The 24,157-nt window shown below is 40.9% G+C and overlaps 3 protein-coding genes and 1 long non-coding RNA gene across 7 annotated transcripts in view; 2 read left to right on the top strand and 2 right to left on the bottom strand.

Moving 5' to 3' along the window:
• Window positions 1–590: 590 nt before the first annotated feature.
• On the top strand, window positions 591–5,286 carry fbxw12 (F-box and WD repeat domain containing 12). Its single transcript, XM_085442729.1, has 10 exons — window positions 591–819; window positions 901–938; window positions 1,045–1,211; window positions 2,335–2,459; window positions 2,885–3,091; window positions 3,177–3,341; window positions 3,510–3,720; window positions 4,207–4,388; window positions 4,528–4,658; window positions 4,802–5,286. The coding sequence occupies exons 1-10, from the start codon at window positions 721–723 to the stop codon at window positions 4,899–4,901; spliced, it is 1,425 nt and encodes a 474-aa protein (XP_085298855.1). The 5' UTR covers window positions 591–720; the 3' UTR covers window positions 4,902–5,286.
• Window positions 5,287–5,337: 51 nt separating this feature from the next.
• ptpdc1b (protein tyrosine phosphatase domain containing 1b) lies at window positions 5,338–8,673 on the bottom strand. The gene is made up of 9 exons (XM_085442731.1): window positions 8,622–8,673; window positions 8,021–8,186; window positions 7,794–7,874; window positions 7,564–7,682; window positions 7,350–7,487; window positions 6,245–7,248; window positions 5,798–5,980; window positions 5,592–5,702; window positions 5,338–5,482 (listed from the first exon to the last, which is right to left on the bottom strand). Exons 1-9 carry the CDS (start codon window positions 8,665–8,667, stop codon window positions 5,351–5,353), a joined length of 1,980 nt encoding a protein of 659 aa, XP_085298857.1. The 5' UTR covers window positions 8,668–8,673; the 3' UTR covers window positions 5,338–5,350.
• Window positions 8,674–12,914: 4,241 nt separating this feature from the next.
• The window catches only part of LOC146684743 (protein bicaudal D homolog 2-like), a 40,063-nt gene continuing 28,820 nt past the window's right edge, over window positions 12,915–24,157 (top strand). For all 4 annotated transcript variants that reach the window (XM_085443140.1, XM_085443141.1, XM_085443142.1 and 1 more), the window contains exon 1: window positions 12,915–13,154. In XM_085443140.1, the coding sequence (XP_085299266.1) occupies window positions 12,915–13,154 (240 nt within the window). The remainder of the gene's footprint in view (window positions 13,155–24,157) is intronic.
• On the bottom strand, window positions 13,087–15,501 carry LOC146684744 (uncharacterized). Its single transcript, XR_014917065.1, has 3 exons — window positions 14,613–15,501; window positions 13,350–14,528; window positions 13,087–13,145 (listed from the first exon to the last, which is right to left on the bottom strand). It is a non-coding gene; the product is annotated as an uncharacterized LOC146684744 (long non-coding RNA).

Here is a 24,157-nt window from a genome sequence, read left to right on the forward strand (position 1 = left end):
TAGGAGCCATGGGGCCCTGCTGAAGAATCCCGCCAGGGCTGAATCTCAACAGAAACACTCACACACACACACGCTTTCAAGCCTGCACACTCCTCTCTTCTTCATTCACCTTGGCTGATTAGGGTTTACCTAAAGGGCGATATTAATAACTCAACGCGTTAACTCATTTTAAAGCCTTCTACTTTTATTTTGCCCAGGTTAACATTTTTGGATCACTGCATTTAACTATGTTTATGTCACACTTTCCAAAAAGAAGAGGAGCAAAGTAAAAAGAAGAATATTTAACGATCCTGATTAAAGCCAAGATCAGATTTTTAAACCGATTAGAGAATCTGATTGAAGAGTAGCCCACTCTCTCAACTCTTTTTGACAACCCCCGGTTAAATTACGCCTTTATTGAATTTTGTATGTGGATTTATGTTGTTTTTTTTAAACCCAAAAGTAGAATTCGCCGGTCTCTTGTCCACGCACAATGCGTCTGGTGCGCGCAACCTGTTGTGCGTCTCCGTCCCAGACTCTGTGGATCGCCTGTCTTTGATGATGGCGACATCTGGTGGTGCAGCGAGGACACTGCGGGTTAAAGCGAACTCTCCCTCCTTGTCCCTGGATTCCTTCCGTAGCTTACCCGTTTGCTGTCGCACTTTCTCTGTAACTTACTGAGGAGAAAAAATAAAGGCAGTCTCTGCGGGAATATCTGTTTAACGCCGTATCGATGCCACCATGGACTCCTGTGAACCGCAGCTAATCGATGACTGCCTGATTCAAATTTTTACATTTCTTACCCAGGAAGATTTAATTAATGTTTCAAGTGTGTGTAAGGTAAGGAGTGTCCACCATGCGGAAGTAGCGCCAAAATAACAAAAATTGTGACTTGTGTCTGATTGCAAATCTGTATTTCAGGATTGGCATGAAGCTGCAGAGACTCCTTGGTTATGGAGGTGATTTGTTTGCCAGTTTTATAACATAAAGCGTGATATTAAAAGTCGATGGGCGTGGAAATCGTGATAACGCGCATGTAAACATTGGACTGTGTGCTCTCCTCAGGAGGATGTGTCTGCAGCGCTGGGGTTTCTGTAACCTCGCAGTCTTGGGGAGTGAACAGGCGAATCACTCCTGGAAGAGATACTTCCTGCGACGATCCCACTTGGAGAAGAACATGACGAAAGGTCGCACAGGAGGCTATACCTGCAAAAGCCTCAGGGGGCACACAGGTGTGGTCTGTATGTGTGTGCGCGTCACTGGAGTCTCCTTTACATCATTGTTAGTATAGTTAACTAGAACTAAACTAAAAGAAGGAGGGTAAAATATTTTAGCTAACAACAATTTTTTTTAAAAAAAGAAAGAAAGTGGAGTAAATGAATAAATATCAGGAATCAACTTTAAACACTGAAAAATGAAATTAAGCTGAAAAGGAAATAAATAAACGTAAAATAATCTTGTATTAATCTTGACTGCTGAGGAAAATGTCCGTGCCTTTTACATGCTCAATGCAATAAAAATAGAAACAAACTCTGAGTATAGTGACAGCCAGGATTGTCAATCACTTCAAACTTACCAATCTCAGCCTGGAAAGGATCAAACTCTTACAGTTGGAGTACAACTATAAAGATTATACAGTGCAGTATCTCATATATGAGAACCTTGGTGTAAAAGGGAGAAAGTGTCATTAATGGATGGGGTAAGAAGTAATTACAGATAATCCAGTAACCACCACAGCTGGAAAAGCTCCCTTGTAGCGCTCAGTCCTGCATCAGAGCAGCGAGCCCGCGGATGATGCTGAGGATTTTCCTCTCAGACACCTCCGCCACAGGCTCAAGTTCCACCCCCAGAAGATGACCAGCCTTCCTGGTCATCTGGATCAGTTTGCTGGCACAGCTGCTTTCACCCCGCTGCCCCGGCATACTGCTGCATTAAAAAAAAGTAAACGTAACAACATACTTGCCACCATGGAGTGACAGAATATACACAACTCTGCAGATTGTGAGAATGTTATTAAAACATACAGTTTATAATTATCTTTATTTGTCAACAAAATAGGCACAAAGAAGTCGACAGTTAATCACACATTTGTGACGTAAAACCCGTTATGAGCTTATTATTAAATCTACCCCTAAAGACAAAAATACTCTAACTTTGTTTATTTTAAAAAAAAATTAAACTGCGAAACGCAAATTAGCAACTGATCTGTAGAAACTAACTTAACTCAAACTAAAAATAAAACCAAAATTAAAATAAGTTAAAAAAAATAGCAAAACAAAAATGTGACAATTCAGGCTTGCATGCCGTTCTTTATGTCTATTTTCTTTGTCTGTGGTCTGTTTTCCTTTCCATCAGGCCAGGTTGTGGGGTTTGTTTACCTAAAGGCAATTTCAAGCCAGCTTCCAGATTTCTGGAGCCACAACGCCACAGTCTGCAGTGCTTCTTCTGATGGGACGGTCCGAGCATGGAACATCCAAAACGTCAGTGCTAGAAGTATCTGCACCATTGCAAAGTAGTGTCTTATTTTTATCTGCTTAACATAAATTGTGCATTCAGCTAGATAAATATCGCCTTTGCTTTAAACTTCTGACTTAAATTGAATTTCTGACAGGAAACATATCAAATCTGAACATTATGTGTCAAATCCTGGTCTTTTCTGTCCGTACTGAAGCTTGGAGGATACATTTCTAATAAGTCATGAGGTTTTTTTGTTTGTTTTTTAGATCTTCAGTGCCACAAAGTTAACGCAGAAATACTACACGTGCTGTACTGTTCTGTAACAGTATATATCTTTATTGCTGAGCCAAAATCTCTCCGACGGTTCTCCTGTATTGTTTGAAAGTCTTCTGGGAGAAATGTTTGTCACTTAGGCAGTAACACACAGTTGCACCCTTTTTTTTCTCAGGGTGAGCCCCTGTGGTGTAGTCCTGTACAGAGTCCTCTGATGAAGATTTTAAGTGATGAACAGCATGAAGTTGTGATCACAGCAGATTCTCAGGGCCTGATTAAGACCTGGCAAGGCCAAACTGGCCAGGAGTTGGCCTCCTTTTCTACTTCCTCATCACACTGTACACTGCTACAGTACAACATAGACAATGATTGGTTTCTAACCGTAAGTAACCACAGCATTTCTAAGTTTCTTATTAGAAAATGAAATACAATCATTTTAAAGTAAGATTTATTATATTGCCTTCCAGGTTGGAACTGGTCAGGGATCTGTGTGTACACTAGCAGGTCCTTCGTTGACTAAAAAGTCCAGTATTATAGTGTATGACACCTTTAGTGTCAACATACTCCTCGCTTCACCTGACAAGAAATGGATCACAGCTGGAACTACGGAGAATAACGATTTTTTTCCAAAGGTATTTGTTTATATTGTCTTCAGCGGCTCTGCTGTACGCTGATTATTTTACCACATTACCTCTGTATAAGTGACTCATGTAGAAAATATATGTTGCACAGTTGGAGTAGTCAAAAGCATTTATAGATATAGAGTTCTGCATTTTGTGTTTTGTTTTTTTTTCTGCTAGGTGTTTTACACTGAGAGTTTGACCTCTCCGTCGGAGGATGAAGAGCCCCTTTGCCAGTCTGTGCCAGTCATTGGGTGCCGGGCTGCTGTCTTCATACCCACCCAGCCTGCCAGACTGGCTGTCCTTCACCACAACGACCTCGAACACAAAAATGATATAACCATCTTTGATATCATCATGAAAAAGACTAAGTACAAATCCGAGATCATAGGTGAGGACTCAGATATGTGCACACTAACTAGTAAAAGTCAGACTTTAAAACACAAAAAGGAAAACTCTTTACAGCCACCGCAGGTACTTGAACATATGCAGTTTGATGTATTTGTCGTTTTGAGTTTTGCTTACTTCCTCGAATAATAAAAATTCCATGATTTCAACACATATATAAGATAAGTAAATTAGAATAAAGTGTTAAAGAAAACTGTGTATCTACGTTTGTTTCTGAACACAATATTGGTGAGTGATGTTTCAGGGACAAAAAAGCCCGACATGCCAAGTACAGCACTCACTGCAACTTTGAAATACCAGAAAGCAGCGCACCCACAGATCTGTTTTAAAGGCGGTTTTTCAACTGGAAAAAATGATGTACCAGTCTTATTGCTGTAATTTTAGATCCACATGTTAAGCCTAGACTTTCTTATATTTTCTTAAATATTTGCCTTGTACAAGTGTAATCTGAGTCTCCTTTACATTTTAGTCCAGCAGGTCGAGTCTTTCCCCTTGACACTGAATGCCTTGTCCTCAAACATCCTCCTAGCAGCCAAGGATAGCAACTGCATAGTGCTGGCAGCTGGTGAACAACTATGGGTTTACTCACTGAAAGGAGTCATGCTTGCTAGCTTTAAAGAACATACTCTGCCAATCTCTTCCATATGTGTGGTAGGCTGTTTCCTCATTTGGAATTCAGAGACATTCCCATTAGCTGCTGAAATTCTTGATTTACATAATACCATTTTTGTGAAAAGTTCACAATATTAGTGCCTGTAAATGATCGGTTTATGTTGTTTTCATGTTGCAGGACAGTTTTCGTGTTGTAACAGCATCCAAGGACCTTTCCTTACGAGTGCTAACCTGGAAAAATGACAGAGACTATGGGTTGACACTGGAGAGCCGATACCACTTACTGGGAGGCTCTCACACAATGTCCAGGTACTGTAAGCTGTGGTCTTTTAGTATCCCTTCTGTATCAACACTATCCATGCCATTTTATCATCAATAATTACTGAAAACAAGCATGTCTTTGACATTATGACCTGAGTATCACATAATATTTACACCATACTCTGTTCCAGAGGGTTTACTCACGTCGCCTGTGACTACTCCAGCATTGTGGCATCGGTTGAAGGGAATGATGGAAAAGATGTCCTAAAAGCTTATTCCTTCAATGCCTGAGCATCACAGCCTCACAAAAGTGCCTGCATTTAGTTTGCACCACTCACTAGAGGGATCAACATTTCTTTTTTTGTTATATGCATTTTCTTTGGTAGCACTATGCTTATAATATAAATGAAAGTAATACAGTTAAGGATCCCTGTGGTACTTATGAGAAAGGCATCAGTAGTATTGTGTTGTGAGAAGTCTGTATAAGTGTAAGATTTGTGTTTGAGCGCTACGCTTTTAGAGCTGAGGTATGTGTTGAATGTGACCAGGCTTACGGCCCAGCATACTTAAAGAATACAGTATTCTCATCAGCTGTTTTTCACTATGTTATTTGGAATCTACTGAGGCAGGTTAACATATAAATGTTTATATTACACATTAAACAACTTTGACACAAGGCACAAAAGCATCCTTGTCTTTCCACAGTGTCAGTGCACCAAACATAGATTAGTGGCTATATATTATGTTACAGGGAAGGGAGACGTGGGCGTCTCATCTGCTTCTACTGCAGATCTCATGTCCTCAAGAATACACCTTAAGACTCTGATCATGGACTCGTACACTTTGCTGCTGTCCTCTGAATTAATATCCACCTGTTAAAACACAAACGTGATTCTTGAGTTGTCAGAACAAACTAGAAGCCGTACATGAACTGAATTATTCAATTGATCACAAGTGATTCAGTGTGTTGGTTTTTGTTACCCAGGTGAAAGCCTTGATAGTACGATTCAGGAATGTATTTTCAATCTCCTCTGGTATTTTCAGCATGTGAGCCATGCAATCCAATATGCATGTTAATGTTTCTTTAGGGGCCTAAGAGAAGATGACAAAGAGGATTACACTAAACACTTTGGAGCAATTTAATGTGATACTGCTTTTGTATTAAATCTTAAACTGCACACACTGACCTGATCGAGTGTGTTTAGGATCGTTTGAGCATCCGTCTCGTCGGGGTTCAGGGCTTTGGCATCCTGAATAGAGATGACTGGCTCTTTAAGCTGCTCTAGCCACGCCCACATGAGTCCAGTGAGGATGAAGGGATCTCGCTCCATGCACAGCCTTTCCCATGCACCTCCTTGATTTAGCTCTGCCTGCATACGTGAATACACGTGTTTCTGTATTAATCCATTTCAAGATTGAGTGGGTTTCTGTTATTCTATCATTATTATTACTATTTTGTCACACAGGAAAAAACTATACATGGCAAAGACAAAAATGCTTTGGGAGTGGCTTTGAACAACACTCCATGCAGGTGTGGCTGTGAACTGCATACAGACAAAGCATTGTGGAACTAAGCTACATGCATGCTTTCTTTTTCTGCTATCACCACTCTAATACTAATGTGAGTTAAATACCTGCCAAGTCAAAACTTTTCTGTTGTGTTCCTCATGCCCATCGACAAAAAGGTCCACTGCCAGAGCTTGTGCCACAAGCAATCTCCTGGAATCCAGGGACAACTCTGACTGCAGGGTGATAAATGGCACCTCTGATTGTTCCTCTTTACCTTGAGATTTCACCCCATTCATTCCTAGCTCTTCCCTCTGCTCAGCCTTCCATCTGGACAATATGCTACCCTTTTTGGTAGGTTCATTGTTTCCTACTGACTCGCTACGTTGGATTGTTTTCCTCTTCACTTTCTTCAGCAGAATGGCTCCATCTTTTTGGTTTTCCTCATTCTTAACGCACCAAAGTGAGCCTGTTGAGTTGTGGGAGGTATCGGATGTGTTGCTACTACAACCATGAGACTGGGAAGCGGGGAACTCAGCTAGGCAAATGAACATTTCAATATTGCTCTGTGACAGGGAGGTCAGAGGATGCGTGAGAAGGTTCAGCTCTGACCCCAACCGTCTCAAGTCGGACTCACTGTAGCTCAGACTTTTACGATGGTAGAAGATGGGGGGCTCGTTAAAATGTCTTGGTAAAGTGGGTGAACCTGGTAAGCGGGGTTCCTTTATATCAATATCCATCTTCTCGATAATGCTGAGACACATTTCAATGTCATGGATATCAGGGGCCTCCAGAATATCTTCCTCAATCACCTGTCGATTCTCTGCAATGTCCAGCAGCAGCCTAGACACTAACTTAACAATCTTTGGCAGGTGCCTCAACTCCTTCCTCTCATAGCCATGCAGCATATGTCTCTGACGGTTCAGGTACTGGGACAGAGTAACTGGATTGGATCGAGGCTCAGCACAGGAAAACACACTCCTTAAGGGGTTAAGGAATTGAACAAATTGTCTGACACAACGCAGCTGACCTCGGGTTTGGATGGAATTAGGGCGTTTGGCACGTACATATAAAATAGCCTGGTTGGCTGTCATTCTAGTAGCATAGGCCAAAAAACATGCTATCAGAACACCTGGAGGGTCAGAAAAGACATTTTGTTACCTCTGTGTAGTGTGCAGATGAAAGATTTTACCATTTCAAACAGATTTTATAGGAAACTACACGCAAAGCTACCTGTTCTGCCGAGACCAGCGTGACAGTGGATCGCTATTTTTCCCTCTTGCAGCGCAAAGGCCATGACCTTCACCATGTCCAGCACAGTGCTGAGGCTGGCCACGCCATAGTCACTCCAACCAAAATTATAGAAATAAACTGAAATTGCAAAATGTTTTTGGTTAAATTTACTGAACTCTACACTGCTGAATCAGGAATTTCATAAAGCACTTACTGTTATTTTCCATGAAGACCTCAGGGAGGTATGAAAACCCACTCTGTAGCTCCAGTGGATTGCCACAGCTAGCATGTTCACCAGGGATCTGCAAGTTGATCACTGTTTTAATACCATTCCTTCACATACACACACACACACACAGAGATAGAGAACACTTCATTAGTCTTATTTTATCTGAGCATTCTCAGATAGACGTTGAAAACTGCTGACCGCAAAGTTTCATATACCTTCTGAACTGATCAATAATGTTATACTTCTCAATGATTTCTGTTGAAGGTCTGGACATGGCAAGAAGGTGATCAGTAATCCTACAACAACAGTGGAGTGTATGTTACATAGCAGCCACCTTTCTCAGTTTACCTAACAGGACTTCAAAGAGACATTCAAATTGAAAACATCAAACTCAAACAGAGAATTCTGGTAAATTAACTACTGAAGCACAAAGATTGCCTACCAGGATGAGTAGAGGCCCCTAATGGCCTGTTGGTCATCACTCCAATAACTTGGATTGTCATACTTGCAGGCTTGACCTCCACAACCGATTGAGCACTGCATATGCCCAGGGACAACATAACGTATGGCTTCTCCTACCATTGTGTACTTTGATCTGGGGGCTCTGACTGCAGTTATTATAGAAAAATAAAAGGGAAAATAATAAAAAATATATAATATCACACATTCATTTCTTTTAAGCTTCCTTTGCTTAAATCTGTTCTCTAAATGTAAATCAGAGTTATTTGATTAGAGATTTGATTAGCGATAGTGTCAAAATCCTTTAAGAAGTCTCAAATACACAACTGTTGCACAGCACAGAGATTGTCAAATGTAGGCTGTACTGTAACACCTAAATAGTTAAGATCATCAGTGCTCACTTATAAGTGTTTAATCCTTGTTTGGCATTGCAAGTTATCAGCGCGTTGCAGTAAAAATAGCTACTGTTCTGGCATGACTTTGATGTGGCTTTATTGGTGAAGTAAAAATACAACTGTAGCTCATCAGTTAATAACATTTTAGTTATTAAACTGAAGGGTTTGCAGCATTTGTACTATACTTACTGTATTCCATCAGAAATCCACCTCTTGTCTTTGCATGGGATGCCATATGAACAGTCACTTAGGCTGACGGTCATAGCAGAGCCTTGATCATGGATTCTAGAAAAATGTATCTCATAAATAACTGGATGTCAAAACTCATAATCATGTATGACTGATACTGAGAGAACAAAATATTTTTAGATGTAACATGTTACAGAGAACTGTTTTCAGCAACAGTCAAAGATCAACATCATAAGTCACTTGCAGTCAAATGTAAAGCATATTAAACAGTTTCAAAGGATTTACCATCAGCCATTGTTAGCTTTTTCTCCCCCTTTTACCTCATCATATTACAGAATTTATTCTTACCCCTTAAAACCAGCATGCAGAAGAACCAAATGTCAAACAGCTTCAATCAATCGAACAATGAAAACTAAGTAAATAAAAAGAAAAATATTAAATCAGTTATTTACCTTCAGCAGTTGACTCACGAACATTCACAGCTGCTAGTGCCACCATTTCTGACATCAACCTCAACAGCTCTGACTGGCATCTTTCCATCCCCGGCTCTGCGTAAAGTCAATCCTGTGGCCTTACTTTATTTGATTCGTCGCAGATTATCTCCTGTGGGGGCAATACAAGTTCCCCTCGATCCTGTGTGCTCCTTTGTGAGAATCTATCTATCCCACCAGACCGGGAATAAATAAATATGTGATATGTTTTGAAAAGAAGCAGAGATTGTGTCCCAACTAGTTACGTGTACAAGATCCTTAGCCTGAATGTAAGGATATTCTTGACTCCTCCCAGATTAGACTACTAATCTTATCAGGAACGGGTATAAAAGAGAGCCTCTACTCCTCAACAGAACACTAGCCACATTTGCATTGCCTTCTAATGATCTAATGCAAATTTTGCTTTTTAGTACACACATAATATTCTCGTAACACCTGACCAAACTGGATTGCACTATGTAGACTATGCATTTTATTAACTATAAGAACATTTTTAGATGTGAACAGACATAAAGAGATTTCTAATATCAGTACACTTAAGCTTCCAAACTCTGCTGTGACAAATAGTAGGATCATAGTGGCATAGCAAGTTGGTAAAATCTTATTGGCTTATCTTGCTAAAGCTGGTTAGCTTCAGGTTAGAGAGGAGAGATCAGTTTATTGTGTGGAGCTTTTCAAGAGACTGCAAAGGCAACAATCTCAATTTAATGTAAAATGCTGCTGTTCATATCACAGTCAAATGTGACTAAAACATTATTGACTTGATTATATCTAAACTAAAATTGTTTATTGTGTGAAGTGGGTTTTAAAATTTTCAGCATATATTAATGCACCACTGTCATTCAAATGGCTGCATCAGTGTGCATAAACACTCTATTTTCACAAGGTTTTATATTACTTTTTACTATTTTCTTTGTGTTTATGTGAGTAAATAAACAATACGAGTAATGAGTAATATTTTAAATAACATCTAAAAATGCATTTTTAAATTTTCTGTTACTCCAATACACCAAATCCACCTGTGCGGTCTTGAGCATGTGACAGTGGAAAAAGGAGAAAGGTGTTTCAAATTCATGACATCAAATGTCAATAAGGCGAAATCCGGGTGAGTTTGATTATCAATGCATAATCCCAGTAATACAGTCAAGTGTAAAGAAAAATATTAGAAGCTGTCACATAAATGTATTGAACTTTTCACCTCCAGGAGTAAAATATTATCAGTCAGGTTGCTTTTTTGTTTTGTTTTTTAAATCTAGCAATGATACTGTTCCAACTTAATGAAATCACTGTTTCTGGTCACAAGTGACAAAACAAGTGACTGCACGACACAAGACATGTCTTGTGATCCCTTCAAACAAGCATGTGATGCTTAGATTTAATCTACACACTCTTATCTCCAACCATAAACATAACAGGTCCTTTTCAGTCAATTCTGAAAAAGTTAATTTAACAGAGTGCACTTCAGTCAGAAACCAGCTCTGCCACAAGCATTAAAGACTGGATTTACAATAAGCTTACAAATCTGGTTTATAGGTGAAGAAGAATACTGGGGATGGAAGAAACAGTCACAGTAAAAATGAAATAACTTACCATAAAATCCTCCATTACATGCAGTTTTCTTGTATTCACATAGTTTTTTGAGAAAACATAGATAATGTATTTATGTACAGTGCCTCTGTGTATTTAAGGTGATAACTAACATTAATACATTCACATAAAGAGACGTTATTATGCTTTTCCTTATTTTCCATCATATATACAATCATGTGGGGAAAAAAAAGGTTGTTGCAGAACTCTGTGCAGTCCTGTGAAAAACCAAGACTACCGCACAATTAAATAACTTGTGGGTCACCTTCAGCAGCAATAACATCAACTAAACATTTTATACATGACCTTATCACCTTATCACCATATCATCTCACATCTTTGCAAAGGAATTTTGACCTACTCTTCTTAATAACATTGCTTTGGTTCATGGAGGTGCAGGTATTCATTTATGAGCAGCTCTGTTGAGGTGCTGCCACAACATTTTAATCATGTTGAGGTCTGCACTTTGACTGGGTCATTGCAACACATTGATTTTTTAAAATGTTTTCCGCCCTTGTGTTGTAGATTTGCTTCTGTGCTCGTACATTGTCCTGTAGCACGACCCGCTTTCAGATAAGCTTTAGCTGTCAAACACATGGCCTCACATTTGACAGCATAGTCAATGACTGCAAGGTGTCTGGGTCCCGTGGCTGAAAAACAAGACCAAATCATCACCACTCCACTACTGTGCTGACAGTTAGTATGAGGTATTTCTGCTGGTATGGTGTGTTTGGTTTTCAGCAAATGTGGGGCTGGGCATCAAGATCTCTTCTTTCTGAAAGGAGGACTTCTTTCAGAAGTCTTCTGGCTTTCTCTGAAGCATCTGTGCAAACCTAAGCAATGCTGCCATGTTAGAGAGCAAAAACCTTTTCCTGGTAACACTTCCAAAAATGCCATACATCCTGTCTTTTTCCAGTTGCATTTTCATGAACTTTAACTATACTAACTTCTGAGGGTTTTTTCTGCTCTTAAGTCTGTATCAGGTCATAGGAGTTAAACCCTCCTACTGTACAAAGCCTTTTGTTTTATGCAAATTTGCTCTAGGGATGCACTTTGCTCAGTGGCAATAGATATTTTTCACGGACAGACAAAACAAAGATCAAACTGTCAAACATCAATGGAAAAAGTTACATTTATGAAGCAAGTAGTAAAATAGCTAGTTTTGTTTTAGTGTACATGGCACGTTCTTTGTATGGAAGAGAATAAGAGCCACGTTTTTTCTTTCCAGAATTCTAAGAAAAAAAAAATTCTGGAAAAGAAAAAAAAAGGGATGTGCCCACTTTTTCCTCTTCCGTAGCTTTGCCAAAAGAGTCAGCATCCTATACCGTTTATTCGAATACTCAGTTTTTCCTACAGATGGCAGCAGATATACATGTGTCCGCCGCTACAGGTCAGCAGTTAGCCCGCCTGTTTGTTGTATTTCTATGACAACAAACGGTTTGGATGAAGATTTCCGTGCTCCACATAAGCAAACTAAAAGGCATTATGGGAAACGAGTTCTTTTGTGGGATTGCCAGGGCAGTTTGCTGGCTTCACCTTCTACAAGTACTAGATTTCCCGACAGGCAGTAGGAGCGGGTGGGCGTTTTCCCAGCTGATAGCGTAGGTGCATCTCATTAAACCAAACGGACCATTCAGCTGTTTTGAACAAGCGTGACAAACTAGCGGAAGAGAAGAAATATGATCTTCAAAATAAAGCACAAAAACGCGCATATTATGTGACAGCATCAATCATTTTCTATATGTTTTATACACTCTAAAAATATGTCTGTCCTTTCTTCTTTTTTTATTACGCACACAAGGCAAAACAAATCAGCTATCACACATGGTAGGGAAGTTATTTTTCTTCGCCAGTGCTTTATTTTGAAAGTAAGAACCGGATTTGCATACACTTTCTCTCGCCTTTGCAATTGGTATTCCTGCTCCCCGCACTGTCGCTCCGACAAGCCGGGAGAACGGAGAAGAAAACACAGGAGCGCAACGATGGAGCGTCTGTAAGCAGTAACAGCGGACTCCGCTGACGAAGATAACTGAACGGAGTCATCTACATGACCAAAGAAACAAGACCGGCAACAAGAAACGCAAACGTAACAATCATGCAATTTAAATACAGAAGAATTTGAGCAACCGCTCCTTCTTCAAGGTTACACCGCTTGAAGACGCCCTGACATCATCCTGTCGCAGATCAGCTTGGTTGATCTTCACCGGTGGCGATCATGTCCGTGGAAGAGCAGGGATACCCCGACGCTGTGCTGTTGATGGAGGCCGGCCCGGAGTGGTTGCGAGCCGAGATCGGGCGTCTCTCCCGGGAGCTGAGTGAGACCACGAATGAGAAGATCCAGGCGGCAGAATACGGGCTGGCGGTACTGGAAGAGAAGCAGCAGCTCAAGCAGCAGTACGAAGACCTGGAGATTGAGTACGAGGCCGTCCGACAGGAGCTCGATCAGCTAAAAGAGGTAGGAAGTGTATTAAAACAAATGAAATAAAATCACAGAATATGTAAAGATTAGAATGTCATCCAGGATTAATAGGCCCCTAACATAAACTCTAAAACTATAAAAAATTCTATTCAAGAGTACATATTAAGAGCACATTGTCATTTTCATTGGATGTGCAAACTCGCCACTATAATATTCAATATAGGGGCTTACGGTGATTTAATGTGTCATTAGGCCAGGCATCTGCCTCTTCCTACAAGGTCAAAACTGTAAGCAGAGGAAGGGATGCTTTCTGTTCCCCACCCCCTCCATACACAGCACAGGGTATTCCCCATTTGACTGCCACTTTTATTTATTTATGCTGCAGCTCTTAGGCCCCTTCTTCAAGACATTCATGTCTGGCTCAAAGCTAGAATAAGTCCAGTGTGTTTCCACATACGTTTATCTAATCAGTGCTTATCACGAGCAGATTTCCCAAGTGTACAATTAAGATTTTTAGTTCAGCAATACTTGTTGAGTTGTGTTAAGTACCAGACATAAAAGCAGTGCATTGTTTTAGAAATAACACTGAGATCCACAGATTGCTTGTTAAAGTTTTCTGTGTAGTCAGGCGAGTCCTGCAAACAAGAATATCTTGTTAAGCAGGGAAAAGGCGGGAGTACGTTTGAATTTTGAACCTTCCCGCTTAACAGAGGGATGAACAAATTTCAGAGGAAGCCAGATGAGTTGTGACCCTTTGGGGGAATGGAAAGAATGTTGAGTGCAATGGTTCAAGCTGGTCTTGAGAGTCAGATAAAGGGTGTGACTGTTTTTCTGAACAGTGGTCCTACTTATTCCCTAACGTCATATCACAGCGTGTCCATTTTTCTTCGCTGGAGTAGCAGTTTGTCACTGCGTTGTGATTTTAGATGGAGAGAAGTATGACTTCAGAGCAGTTTGGCGCAAAAGTCCCTCCAGCTGCTGTGTACCTCTCATTCTTCTTTCTCTGCCCACTCATGGTAAAAAAAAAAAGTTTCCGGCACTGAGGCGGGCTTATTCATAGTTGCTCACATCCTCCTTTAATATGGATTCTTCTTGTGTCCCCCTCCACTAAGCAAAACAACTAAAATGTGTGAGAGTGTCCTTCGTGATAAACCCTTTAGTGCCTTGCCAGATCTCTGCTCATTGCTTCCTTTGCATTTGGAGACACATGCAGAGATGTTTTCCAGCTCTCTGCTTCTCCCTCTTGTTTCTGCCTGTCTTCCTGTGGCCCACTCTCTTGTGGTTGTTAAAATAGAGAGGAGGAGGTCTTTGGGCTGTCTCAGCAACTGCTGCTTGGATTTTCCCATGCATTTTTTTTTTTTTTTGCCAAGAGAGGATCACTTTGTCAGAATGGACTGACAGCTAAAAGCGCTGAATAGAAGAAAATGGATTAAAAGAGTAGCCATGGCAACAAACTAGAAGTGATTTAAAAATAAGTAGAAACATTTTTCTTACTTTTTTCTGCTATGCCTGTTGGAAAGAAAGGCATCGGTTGGGCTTGTACATTATCGTTGGTCTTCTTTCTCTTTCAAAATGGAGCACAAACATTCATCTATATGGGCAGTAAATGAGATGCGATGAAAACTGCCACAGTGTCGAGTTATGCTGGTTGCAGATCGCTGATCAGATGTTAACCTTTGAAAGATGATACCCAACTCCCAACCTAGTGTCTGGATATGAAGGGCAGAAGAGATGCTATCACAGGAGAAATACAAGCCCATTCTACACTAGGTAGTGGGTAACAAGCACAAGATATGGGGTAAAATGAAAAGTTTATGTCAGTCTCCACTTTAAGGACAACGTTATAATTCAGGATATTGTCTTGTAGGAAAAATATCATATGATTCAGTTGCTTTTGTCGCTCTCGTTGATAGAACTTTCTTTTAGGTCAGACGGACCAGTGTGGTTTTCCAACAACCGGGACCAAAGCACACATCTTTGGTCAGGTATAAATGCCACGTTCTCTTTGGTGCACAGCTGCTATTTGCACTAAAGGCGGCAATGTTTGGATTGTTAGTCTCTTTTCTCCGACTCGGATTGTCTGGCATATTTAGACGGTTGCTTAACACAGGATTCTGTTCAGTTACCCCAAACCTCCTTTTGCTTGTTGGCAAGCACAACCTGAATACAAAAGAAAACAATTGAGATTTATTCTTAGCAACTGAAATGCCTTCATAACACTGCGTTGCCTTCTCAAGGACAAAAAAATGCAGTGAGAAATCATCATGAGTGTAGGCAAATTTCCCCTGTCACACAGCCAGTCCTGAACCCCTCAACAGCACACACACACACACACACACACACACACACACACACACACACACACACACACACACACACACACTCCTCTTGAGGCAGGAAGATGGAGGAATCCCGTGCACTGCTGTTGCTTAGTAACTGCCCAGCTCTTTGCCTTAATTTGAACAGCCGTGCCGATTCCTCAGCAGGTTCTGCTTTTTGCGTACGTTTGTGGATGACTGCTGAGAGATAAGCTTGGAGCTAGCTAGAATAGTACACAGGACAAGGACTAGAAGCCGGCATGCATTGGTTAATTTTATTAATACAATCTTCCTGATGTTTTCTGCATCATTTCTATGTTTATTGGCGAGTATATCATGTGTACACCTGGGACTCTTAGCTCATCTGCTTTCCTGTTTTCTCACTGCACTCCAGCTACAAAATGATCCTGCCTGATGCAGTGATTCATCTTCTGGTGCATTATAATGAATGTGAGTCAGTTGGCCCAATGCCCTGTGCTGCCTCTGGGAGACCTTGACTATCATATTGCTCAGACTTTATCTTTTTCATACATTTCTTTTTGGTTATGCTACTTTTCTTCTAATTTTTTTTGGGGGGGGACACAGTATGTTGTATCTAAACCAGTCAACAGCTGATTTGTATCTAACAAGCAGCCTGGCTACTAATAAAGATATGAGTGTGGACTTTGACCAAGTTATCACTTATTGCACAGGTTCAGTCACAAGGTGAAGTAGTTAATGATAGTATACCAACTGGAGCAGTGTAAAAGCACAAGATGACTGACTCTACTGTTGTTCATATACTTATTTTAAGCTACTCACAGATTACATCATATGTCACACCTCCAGTCTGAGTAATGTACAGCTTCCTTTGTACAGTTTGTGAATGTGTGGAGAACTAGAGAGGTTTTGTATGCCCTTCTGGCTTTTTTGCACTTTATAAATGTATATACATTTTCAGGTGTAAAACTGATCTGCTTGCAGTTTTAATGTGTTTTTCAGCCCTGAATTATTTGTAGAAATTTAGGGCTCAAAAATACTGAACCCACCCTCATATGCTCCGAGGCCCCTTGCATGGAAAAATTTTAATAGTATGAAGGTCAAATTTTTCATGGAGTCACTAAAGTTATTGTACAAAAAAAGGGGGAAAACAGCTGATTGTGAGGGTGAACAGATCAGTTTGATCTCATTTCGTCATTCAATTGCACAGACGCCCTGTTCCTATCCTCCTAGTATACCAGCAGCATTGGAATTCAACCACACAATCAGAAAACTGAATTTTGTCAAGGTCGGTCGAACCCGGGTTCTCTGTGCTCGGCTGTTTGCCCTTTTGTGTGTTTCAGCTCACTGGGGTTAACTGGTCTTGAGTTTCACAGATGAAGAGAGACGGTTAAATGGCAGCAGGACACAGCGTATGACAAAGGAGCGATAGAGAGAGGCGTCCCATTGTAGTTACATTTGAAAGGATCGGTCAGTTTTGTCCCTTTTGAAATGGCAAAACCACTAAAGAATATATACCAATGTTCCTAGACAAAGCTATGTGGTGTGACTCTAAGCCCCGTGTTGTTAAATGGGTTGGATACGGATTGGACGTCAGTAGAAAATACGAGGTGGACACAGATCCATCTGGTGCCTTGTATGAAGAGTCGTAAATAAAGTCGCTCTCATTTGTAGTGCCAATGCAGGCTATGTTTCATCACCAGCTGCTTGTCTCTCACTTTTAGAATCTTTCTTTTTTTCTCTTCACACATTTCCTCCAACCATTCCTTTTGTTTCTCACTCTCTAAGCTTGAATATTTTCAATGGGCTTTCAATCTGTGTTATTTTGGACCTAATATGTGGCCTTTCAGTACTGTTTGGGGGTTTCTGATCTGCCCTTTTAGCCATAATTTCTTTTGCCCAATGGCAAGACTGCAGTTAAGGGGTAATCTTTTCTAAATGGCACTAAATAAAGTCCCAAATCCCCTTCCCTCTGGGCATAAGAGGATGAATCCCAGCCGCTATGCGCAGGGCTTACGGCAGTCTGGGAGTCTGCCAGGACCAACAAAACTCAGCAGCTTCCACTGTCGGGCACAGGTAGGTGCTTTTTGGGTTAATGCTTCGCAGAGGCTGTCAGGTCTTCTTGGGGAGCTGCCCTGTTCTCCTTTGTGTAGTTCATCAGCTGCGTCTGGTCCATAAGCCTACTCTAATGGCTGCCAAGCTGAGCAGTCTGTGCTCTGGGTGCCGTCGAGCCTGGCAATCTGTTCCCTGAGTCTCAGTTTTTCTAAAGGAGTGCAAAGTATTGTAACCACCACCTACACAATAAATTTACAAAGGAATTTCCACTATATCTTTTATGTTTCAAGACAAGAAAGGCCCACTAATGTATACTAATGTTACTTTCTGCTTTGCAGGAAGATAGCCATATTATATCGCCAATATAATAAAAGAATAATTTCCCCTAGTTTTAGATAAAATGATCCTCTAATCACGAATGATTTTAAAAGCTTTTGGCCCTAACTCTTCTGAACAAAATACAATCAGCTGCCGTCCACAGTTCGCACACAGGCCACATTTACAGCAGCAGTGGATGGCTGTTCTCGGCCTCAGTGAGTAAACTGTTTAGAATGTTTTTGGCCTGGACGTTTAAAGAAAGGTCTGTTTGTGCTGTGTGCTTAAATGCAGCAAATTGAGGATTTCAAAAGCCCTGATCAGGCAAGGGCTGATGTAGAAAACATGCGTATGTGTTAGCAGTTTGACTGTTTACACGGCTGAAGTTCCTCACTTTGACTTTCTGTTTTTTTGGCTACAGTAAACATGTTGAAGTTATAAAGTAATCTAAAATAGAATAAATAGTTTAACCTGAGAATAGTTTAAAACAGTAAAGTTAACATTTCTCTATATTTGCCATACTTAAACCTTAATATGCAATTCATCATAATCATAATCATAGTCATGCTTATGATGAAACTAAAAGTATATATTTTCAAATGTGGATTTTTGGAGAGCTCTTCTGTGCAGATCAGGCAGGAGCCCAGGCTAAATGCAGAAGATGAGGTCATTGTGACTGTATGCATCTGACAATACAACATAGTTCACTCAGGCAAAAGGTCTCCAGTTTTCCGTCTCCTGAACTACATACTGACTTTAAACAATTCCAATTGTCAACAAAGAGCACTGTGTGCATACACGTGACTAAGCTAGATGTCTGTGTGTATGTGCACAAGAAACACAATAGATGCTTATTCCTTCACTCCTACATGCCTTCTTGTCTGTGCTCTATAGCTTCATTGTGTCTCTCGGATCGCATTTACATTTTCAGCAGCTAAATAAAAGAAAACCACCCCAGTTAGCAGTTAATGCACTCGTTTGTTTGGTTTTCATAAATATGGTTTTAAGGATAACGTTTCCTGTCAGTAAAACCTTGCTGTTTAAACTGTTAAAATTCAAGACAGAGTCCTTCTGAAAGATATATTAGTTAGCTTTAGAGCTATCAATTGTTGAACATGCTTTTAAAGGTATGACTAATGTCATATTTATTTATACCGAGGTTATGCTGTTTTATATAAACAGATGAATCAGAATGTGGGTAGTGCAAAGATTTGATTTTATATTACAAACCTTGCCTGTGTCATTCCTATAAACGGGCCCATAGATTGACTCGTGGATCAGATTGCCCTCAAATCTTATCTACTCTGTTAAAGGTTCCAGTCGACACGATTGGCACCCTCATATGAAACACGTTAACGCTTTCCAAAGCTTGTTTATGGCTTTGTGTTTTGATAATAAATCTTGGGTGCAGGTTTGCTGTAAATCATAAGGCACAAGCGAAGCTTTCCTTTATCCAATCTCTTCTTCCTTCTATTGAAATGAAGTCATAACTCACCCCCGTGCCCCCCCAGCTCCACATCCTGTTTACTTGCGAGGAGTCTTTTTATAGTGGATAGGAAGCATATGAAATATGGCTGTCCATCAGAGCGGATACCTCTTAGTGTATGAGAGGAAGTGGACAATTCAGGTCACTTCTGCCACACCTGTCTGACAAGAAAAAAAATTAAAATGTTAAAGAATTGTTTTATTTGCTTTTTGTCTTCTTTATCAAGAGAAATATGCCTGTACTGGTGTGTTAACATCAGTGCTCATTATGGAGCATTTCCTCTCAGCAGGATCAGGGTATTACCACAGCAACATAGAGAGGAATTGAAATTTAATAGCCTTTTGAGTTGGCGATCTTTATTTGCTTCTGTAGATCAAAAGCGGTGTTTTTTAACAGTAATTTACAATTCCACTCGTACTGGAAGCATTTAACTTTTATCGGGCCAAGGCCAAATTTTCACATTTACAGCAGCAATTATAACCTCATTCAAATACAGCAAACAAGATGAGATTTGAAATCGCTGATGTCCTTTTAAGGACTCCTTAACAAAAAAGATGTTGACATAAAGGTGGTTGTGCACACTTCTTGCTTAGTAACCTGAATGAAGAGCAGGAGCAAACTTGGAATAGCTACAAGTAGATGGGGGGGCTTTATACCCCAATCTCACTCCAAGATATTCACCTTCTTGCATACACATCTGTAGGGTATGCCCCACCCATATCCTCCCGCTTAAGAGGAGTTTGTTTACAGCTCCTTGTCTGCAGATTGTCCCAGGACACACTATTTTGAAGCAGCCGAAGACGAGATCAGGGATGAGATCTAGACAGATAGAGATCTTTGTTTGCATGGGTACTGTCACGCCTCTCTGGTTCCTCAGAAATTCTGCATTGTCTGCTCATCTCAGTTATTCCCTGACTGGCAGCGTAGTGCTTCCTATCTCACTTAAATTAAGTAAACCAGAGGGCAGATTGTGAAAAGCATCTTTGCTTTTTATTAGGCCATCTATTCAAACATTAGCAAACCCAATTTCAAAGGGTCGTCCCTTCACCCTGGGCGTCCTTTTAACTTTAGCACCAGGAAACAGCAGCATGTCTGCATTCTCCCCACACGCCATAATCACTTCCGTCAACTTCCTCCCTTCCTTCATTCCCCCAGTAGTAAATAGGCTAGTGGGTCTGGTCCTCCTGTTCCAGTGTGCCATACCCAAGTCTCCTGGTGCCCACACTTTGAAACCCTCAGGCGTAGTTGGCCAGGGGAGGGAGTGGATAGAAGAAGGTAGGGGAAATAAGAAGACGGAGCTGTGTAGTGGGGCAGGGGGCTGGCTGTACGATAATGACAACATTAGAGCTTGGGTTTGGAGAGATGAAAGAGAGGTGGGTTTTTAATTGGATATGTGCCAGTCTCTCAGCAGTCCTGCAGTCTTGAGAAATGGGGATTGAAGACATGAGAGGGAAATGCACGGGCTTCCTGAGGGAACAGTTCACTCTTTTAGTTGGAATAGGAGTTTCTCTATCAGCTAGCTTAATGAGTTAAAAGCGCTGGGACTAATTGGCTGTTATTTTTGTATAAAACATGGTTTATTGCAGTATCTTATGATAGAATTGTAGGCTCTTTTTTTCCAGCATTTGTTCAACGTTCAGGGGCTTTGTCTTATCTGGTTTTCAGTTTTATTTGAATTCTCTTTGTCAGAGAGGTTTAAGTGTTGAAGAACTAAGGTTTGCTGTGTATGGGGGGAAAATAAAAGAAGGCATTCTTGTCACTGTAAAAAAACAAGGCATTGTATGTAATCTAGTCTTCATTTGCTCACAGATATGATCTTTTATATGCTCAGTGTTAGCATACTGAGACGCACTTTATTCTTTTCAAACTGATATGACCTCAAAAAGAAGACTTTACGCTCTCACTCAAGGTTTGGCCTCACTGGTAGAGAGAATCCGTGCACTCACAATCATTTAAAGGATTTAATTACTGCAACTGGGGAAGGGAGGTCATTAGTTTCTGTCTGGCCAGGAGCAGGGCCAGAATCCCCCAAGAGACAGTCCTCTGGGTTTGGGATGGCCAGTGGAGAGATATGAGAAGGTGAGATAGGACAACACATTGTTTCATATAGCATTACTTTAATAAATGGTTATTGGTAATGGTAAAGCTTTTTCGACAGCAAATGCACAAACGAGTAGATTTGACATTTTCTTCACCCTCCCCCTTGTTTCTCTAAGCCTGACCTTGGATCCTTGCAGACAGCATGCTCAGATTCGGGTGTCTGAGTTCACAAATTCATGCGTATATCTGTGTTTGTGTGCGTGGCCTCAGCTGCAGCCCCAGCTGCTCCCCTTGTCCCTGAACATTGGTATCAAGAGGCTGTTCATTTTTGGAAATCATATGTGAGGTTCCACAGGGACCAATGTCTCAGAGCCCCCAAAAGAAGACTCGGACTGATTGAGTGTTCATTGCTTACTGTTGATGAAGACTTGGAATTGAGTCATTTGTCATCTGTGACAGTACCTTACTGGAAGAGAAGGATATAAATGCGCTTCATTTATTTATGCTCACAAATGCTGCTGCCTGTAAGAAACTAGCATCCATAAAGCTTTTTTTTTTTACTTTTTTTTTTAAGTACTGTCAGAAATATCATTATTGCAAATTTAGCACACATCTGTAGGGTTGATTCGAATCAACATCAGACCAGGATGTTCTTTGCGCAGACAAAACTGGAGAGGCATGCGTGTCGACTGTTGCCAGAGGGAGGAGAGCAAGCTGTGCCGGGCTGAGCTCTAAAACAGCCATCTGTGTCAGTGGCACCCCTCGCGTTGCCTTTACTGACCTGCCTCTCACTCTGTCACTGTAATTGGCATAGTAACCATAACAACAGCTCTCCCCTCTGGGGTGTGGGCACGTGGACGAGGGAGATCTCATCAAGAATGAGTATCGGGGAGTAAAGGGAACCAGCAGGCACAGATAATGTTGGCTTTGCATTGCAAATGATCAGTGCTGTGAATGCTGAGAGCTGGTGCTCGTATAGGGCATTGCAGTGATATGAACAGGGATAAAAAAACAAAAATCCAGAATCCAGCTCAGGCGCTAATATGGTGGTGCAGTGTATCTATAAGAGCCTATTGAGTCTCTGCTCTCCCTTGAGGCTTTTTCTTTATCTTCCAGTCTGCAGTAGATTTAGTTGGTAGACAATAGAGCCAACATACAATGCCTTCTTGTTTTTAATTGACTGCTAAGAATAAATGGTAAAGACAAAAGCAGAGTTTAAATCTTGCACTTAACACATCGTATCACACAAGACGGAGCAGAAAATTTTTCATTGTGGAGTACAAAACAAAACTAGTGACCTACACGTTAGACATTTCAGGAAAGATCCAACTCCATTTCTCTAAATGACCGCCATGAAAATTCTCATTTCTCATCAGTTAGTACCTGTTTGTATTATGTGTACTCTTTTTTTAGTATACTGACTGAGAGCTAAAGTAAGCTGCACTTTGATGGAGGTTCTTTAGCTTGCTGCCGAGGGCATAATGACTATTTTTACTCTGTAATAACACAGGAACCAGGCAGTAACACCTATAGTGTTGAGCCTTCAGGCTAACACAGACAGCGTAATGGCAACGCAAACCTGGTTTTGCTCTTTTTTTGCAGGTGTTTCACTTCATAAAGAAGGTATTTTATGGGAAGTCCAGTCTTCGTAGACGTTTGAGGAATATAAATTAACGTGTTTGAAGATGAAGACTGACTTCACACAGAATCTCTAATGCTTCCTTCGGATTGGTAGCCAATGTGAAGGCAGAATAAAACATGAAATGTAGTTTTCCCCAGCCGGATATGATGAAAGCTCTAACAAGCAATTAGTCATTATAACATAAAATAAGCTGGTAGAATTTCTGTAGCTACTTAGTATAACTAAGCCCCTGCTGCCCAGTTATGCTATTCTGATATTTCTTTATCAATGAGGATGACTTGATCAGTCAGCTGTGTAAAGGGCCTCATGAGTCTGATTAGTACATTTCTCTTACACAGAGGCCTGTGTGTTTGTGCTTTAATTGCATGTGTCTACCTACTCCCAGTGGCTCCATCCCCTTTGGCGTTCTCTTTTTTCCCCCTCTCTCTCCTACCCTGCAACACAATAGATCCACAATCTGGCACAGCTTTGTGGTTGCTTTTAAGAGGTGCACGCCCTTCTAGTCCCATGACGGTAGAACATGCTGCTTCTCTTCTTGAGGCGAAATCATTTCACTTTTCATGACAATTTGCATTTCATCAAGTCACATGCAGGTGTGTTTCTTTGACCTCTGCTGTCTGATGATCTCTCTGGAATTTTCCTTTCCCATTAGCATACAGTGCATTGCCTCTGTCCTTTGAAAACATGAGCCGTCTGCTGTTTCGGTAGATTTCCTATAAGGCCTGGAGCGTTCGCCTGTTCAACCTCTATCTCAGTTGGGAGAACATGCTTCAACATGGCTTGAGTATCAGGTGGTGCGTTATGGCTGGCTGCAAGGAGCACTGGCAAAATTGGAAATGAGATGCGTGCGTATGTGTGTTGAGGCTGTGAAATTGTCCAGACCTGTGTGTGAATAATAGCCCAACAGCTCTGTGCTATGCAGCAAATCAATGTGGCTCTGTGCCAGGCAACAGCAAATATCTCTGCCTCCCTCGTTTGCGTTTCTCTCACTGTTTTTTTTTCCCCTCCTCCTGCTCCTTCTGCTTGGCACTTTTAATGCTTTGCATACATATAACTGTTCAACATGAAAATGCCAACTACATATTCAAGACCTCCTGTTACATTATTGCTTATTTGGTTGTAGAAAATTGGTTTTTTCAACGTTCAAATTTACAGAGAGAGAGCTGATTTGGGGGGGAAGAACTGTCAGGATAGCAGGAAGGAG

The sequence above is a fragment of the Copadichromis virginalis genome, linkage group LG20 (genome assembly GCF_057382275.1).
Source record: "Copadichromis virginalis isolate Kocher_CV1m ecotype Utaka linkage group LG20, C_Virginalis_male_GT1.1, whole genome shotgun sequence".
NCBI classification, from domain to species: domain Eukaryota; kingdom Metazoa; phylum Chordata; class Actinopteri; order Cichliformes; family Cichlidae; genus Copadichromis; species Copadichromis virginalis.

What these genes read in the sequence shown, in the direction of transcription:
- fbxw12 (XM_085442729.1), top strand. Translation starts at nt 721, where the DNA reads ATGGACTCCTGTGAACCGCAGCTAATCGATGACTGCCTGATTCAAATT. An exon ending in GAGCATGGAACATCCAAAAC is followed by an intron (nt 2,460 to 2,884) that starts GTCAGTGCTAGA and finishes TTTTTTTCTCAG; the next exon opens with GGTGAGCCCCTGTGGTGTAG. An exon ending in CAATCTCTTCCATATGTGTG is followed by an intron (nt 4,389 to 4,527) that starts GTAGGCTGTTTC and finishes TTCATGTTGCAG; the next exon opens with GACAGTTTTCGTGTTGTAAC.
- ptpdc1b (XM_085442731.1), bottom strand. Translation starts at nt 8,667, where the DNA reads ATGGCATCCCATGCAAAGACAAGAGGTGGATTTCTGATGGAATACA. An exon ending in GGTCTTCATGGAAAATAACA is followed by an intron (nt 7,488 to 7,563) that starts GTAAGTGCTTTA and finishes TTGCAATTTCAG; the next exon opens with TTTATTTCTATAATTTTGGT. An exon ending in CTATCAAGGCTTTCACCTGG is followed by an intron (nt 5,483 to 5,591) that starts GTAACAAAAACC and finishes GTGTTTTAACAG; the next exon opens with GTGGATATTAATTCAGAGGA.